The 4,616-nt window shown below is 32.8% G+C and overlaps 1 protein-coding gene across 1 annotated transcript; it reads right to left on the reverse strand.

The window, feature by feature from the left end:
• Positions 1-199: 199 nt before the first annotated feature.
• Positions 200-2,942, reverse strand: LOAG_12846 (hypothetical protein). The gene is made up of 5 exons (XM_003148358.2): positions 2,691-2,942; positions 1,905-2,296; positions 1,435-1,647; positions 884-1,042; positions 200-565 (listed from the first exon to the last, which is right to left on the reverse strand). Exons 1-5 carry the CDS (start codon positions 2,815-2,817, stop codon positions 359-361), a joined length of 1,098 nt encoding a protein of 365 aa, XP_003148406.2. The 5' UTR covers positions 2,818-2,942; the 3' UTR covers positions 200-358.
• Between the last annotated feature and the right edge of the window lie 1,674 nt (positions 2,943-4,616).

A 4,616-nucleotide genomic window follows, 5' to 3' on the forward strand; every position in this document is an offset into this window, starting at 1 on the left:
TATATTATATTATATATATATATATATATATATATATAATATATATATATATATATATATATATATATATATATATATATATATATAAAAGCATTAGGGAGGAGTTTGTAAGCTCCATCGGGGTTATCATGGAGGTATGGCTAGCCTTTGGCATTGTACATTGTGTAGGTACAATGATATCTTTGTGTTGGATTATATCCTCTTCATTGCTTTAATTTTACTTGCGAGATTTCGTCACCCTGTCTGTTGGATATTGTAGCAATTTTATTTGAACATAGCTTTAATTTCGGTAATCCGACAGACACAGAGATATATTTTTTCATCTAAATGAAGAAATATGCAGAAAGAATACTCCGAGTTATACATACAGTTGAGAATTGGTAAGCTGCGTCGAAGTAGTCGAGAAAGAAAAAGAAACATAGCCAAGATTCAAGAAAGCATCGATTAGAACTGAGTCACCAGCAACTGTTGTCATTGCATTTGTACCCAGTGAATTCGTTTCTATAGAATAAATATTCCGGAGTGATGTCTTCACCGATGTCAGATGCTGGCCCGAGTAATCAAACTGTAAAAAAATCCACTAAACAAAAAAAAAATACGTTTAGTTCCATATCGTTATATTTAAACACCTTTAGAAAAGTACAGGAAATTTAACTAACAATTTTATCATGCGAAAAAAAGAAAAGAAAGCTTGTAATTCAAATGGTAGACACGAGATCTAGGAAAATAGAACATCTAGAAAATCCATCACAGATATAAAAAGCCTTTGGTTAAATTCATTATCCACATCAGCATTATGTCATTGTACTTCATTCCAATCTTCTTTTTCAGAATTTACAAAAGTCTTCACTTTTTTTTAAACATTTAATCCAGTATTACTTACTTGCAACAGATCCGAACAACTTCCTCCTATTAAAATACGATCACCATTCATTTTTGCTACTGTGCATCGCATTAGAAAAGGACGTTCACAAATTAAAGATGACGCTAATGATCTTGAACCAATATGCCAAATAGCAGGCTGCACATCTCCGCCACAAATCTGAAGGCATACCTTCAATTTAGAGGTAACGAAATGAAAATTATGAAGTTTAAATAACTTTTGGCACGTAACTAAAAATCCAAGAAATTTTATACAATAATTTTTTTTCAAAATGATGCAACTTTGTCTATATATGTCGAGCTAGTATTGAGAGAGTATTTCCTAGTCTTCTTGAACTAATTCCACTGGACGCTGCCAGATAGACTATTTATCTTCTTATTTTTAACAGTCACTGCTGTCATTTTTCTTCTTTTAATTGGTCTTACGAAAATATCAGTTATACCAAAAATGAACCATTATCAGACAAGCAGGTCAAGCATAACTCCAAAAGCTATTTAAGCAAGCATTATATTTTAAACATTCTGAATTATGAATAATCCTTATAAATGCACCATAAAATCTTCTTCAACATCCAAAGCGCAAACTCCGCGACCACAACCACTTCTAAGCTTTCCTTCTGAAGCTACATTAAAAACATGGATATACTTAGAACGAACATCCCAAAGGCGAACAGTGCCATCTTCAGATGAGCTCAAAAAAACATGTTCTGATTGTACTGCTAATTCATTTACATATTCACCATGTCCGACGAATGTCGAAATGATCTAAAATCGAAAAAATCTGCAAAAAGTTGCAAAAAACACAAATTACTCTATAAAATTCATTGCTGCCAGCAAACTAGCGAGTCAAAGTGCCCAAAATGTATCTATAAAATGAAAAAAAATTTTGATAGACGACCAGACTCATAACCAGTTGTTTCGCAAATTAGTGAAATGCAAACCACAAAATAATTCCAGCGAGACAACTCAAACATTTATTCCTCGAAGCATAACTAATATTTAGCTAAAAAAGCGGAACAAACCTTATCCGGACGTTCGATTTGCACCAAACGAATTGCATTATCTCCAGCTCCAGCATACAACATAGAGCTGTTGTCGATGCAAGCTATCGCATTTATTTCACATGGTGGAACAACTGGCAAATTTGCGGGAAAACCACTAAATTTGCATAAAGGATCGCACCGATCGGAAGTACCGAAGTGGGTGATATCATCCCAGTTATAAATAGCTAACTGACCCACTGAGTTACCACATACTAATTTTGAATGAACCGTACTCAAAGCGAAAATTGGTTCATCCAATTTTAGTTGATACTTGAATCGTCGCTCATTGCTGGAAGCATTCAGTTCAAGAGCTTGACGAAGTCCGAAAACATATAGATGAGCGTGCGAATCCGTCACCACTAACCAGTTACCTGAAAGGAACCTTATTTAGCAGAGTATCCATTTCCGAACACTTTCCTTTTCCTCACACTTTTTCTTGCCTAATACTATCCAATGAATAATATTGTTTGAGATATTAAACTTACTTAATTCTTAATTGCTTACATCTATGAACAAGGTATTCAAAAAGAAATTAGTAGGTACAAAAAACGAACTGAAACTTATCTAACTATTTCTAACTAACATAAAAAAGGCTTCTGTCTTTAATTTAATGCTGATGTAAAGTAACATCTCCATTATTGTCCCTTCATTTGTCGCTCTAAAACTATTTACTGCGAAATTTCCGTTTAATAAAAGTTGTCGAAAAAAAAAAACCCCCCTATGTTACATTACGATCATCAAAGTATCATCATCCATTAATCTTACCATCCGGAGAAAAACACTGACGATAAATCCTGCTGTAGAATGATTGTCGAGAAAATACTGTATCTGATTCTTCCACAACCATCCTAGAACTTAACCCAAACCCATAAAAGCAGCAACGACAACACATCGAATTGCCAATAAATCGATATAACTTTTGACATACAGAGACCAGTAAAATATGTTAAAATAACGGAACATTTCAAACACATATTTAGATACAATTTCTTGCTGATATAACCGAACGCATTTTTCAGGAAACATTTCGGAAAAAGATAAATAAAATCAACTCTAAAAGAGGTTACCGCCTATATGAAATAATTGTAAAACCCATTCTAAATTTGAGTGTGCTTTCCTATTAGTTTCACGATTCTTGACATTATATTCAAAATCACATCCCAAGTCCGATCCGATTCGAGTGTAACTGAAGCTCAGTAAAACTAAAAAATATAGAAATTTACGATACATCAATGTCAACAATGACTGCCATGCGACATAATAAAAGATTATTTAAAGATTATTTGATGAGTATCAGAATGATGTTCATCAACTTTACAGGAGCAAAAAGCTTGAAACATTTATCAAACATAATAAAACATAGTTAAACAAATAGTTGCAAAAATAAATGAAAGACAACGAGAAATGGGAACAAATAACTTCAGAAATAATGACTACTCCTGCCAAATAATCGTGAAATCCAACGTCCTGATACCACATTTCCTGAACATTTCAAGCAGGTCAAAGTGTGAGAGATTTTATGAAAAAATGTTCGGAGTACTATTACATGCAAGCCAAACCTTTACATTTTGCAGAGTATCTCTGCTCCTTGAGTTTGAAAGTATTGCCACTTAAGTGACGGCTAACTTATCCATGAGAGTGTTAAGCATGGCCTTCACTCTCGAAACTAAAAACGTCCCAAATATTCAGAAAATCAGTATTTATGTGTGATCTTCGCGTTTATACGAAATTAACATGAGTCATGCACAACATCATGACCCAAGTAAACCACAATTCCAGTTTCTTCGTATTTCATTGCTTTTTCAAACCAATTTTAATCCACGACATGGCTAGCGGGTAAAGGATGAAAAAAAAAAACTAAGTGAAACAGAGAACAGCAGGCTGTATCGAATCCGACTTTTTTGGTTAATATTGCAGATGGAACTGTAATTTCCGAATGGAAAATATGAGTAAGCAGACAGTATATCTCTAATAACAACTGGGGAAAATTCGCATTTCAACGAGTTTATCGAAGTCTGATTTTTTGATAAGTACAAGCTGCTCCTCTTTTGAACTTCAGTTCTGAAGTAGTCCTTGGAACCCGTACTCAATACAGTTTCCAGTTAACAAGACTAAACGAAATGTGAAAACAAAAGATGTTTGAACCGATGGTAAGAACAAATAAAACAAAACAAAACAAAAATAAAAAAAAAACAATCGACACTCGGACATAAAAACGACACTATAATTAGAATTCAGAAAATAATGGATAAACGAGGCTCATAAGAACTAATACACGTAATTTAGGTAGGAAAACACATTGAAGAACAAAACAAAAACAAGGAATAAAAAACGATAGCATGCGCAAAACACCTGAATACGAACAAATAAAATTTCAAGACTTGGAAACCGGCACATACTCTCATGTATAGGCTCTTTTCTATTGTCACTTTTGGGATAGTCCCGTAATCAAAGTTAAGGGCTTATTTTTGTATAATTCTTACAAATGTATTCAAAGTTCAGTATCTGTCCGAAAATCTTGATTATTTCAATGATGATATAATTATATATTGTAATGCCTTCTGCATAAAATATTGTGATATATGATGATATAATAGAACTATATAGGATAAATCAGTAACAATTGATATATATATAACAATTGATATATATATATATATATATATATATATATATATATATATATATATA

This window comes from Loa loa, assembly GCF_000183805.2.
Source record: "Loa loa unplaced genomic scaffold supercont3.33, whole genome shotgun sequence".
NCBI lineage: Eukaryota > Metazoa > Nematoda > Chromadorea > Rhabditida > Onchocercidae > Loa > Loa loa.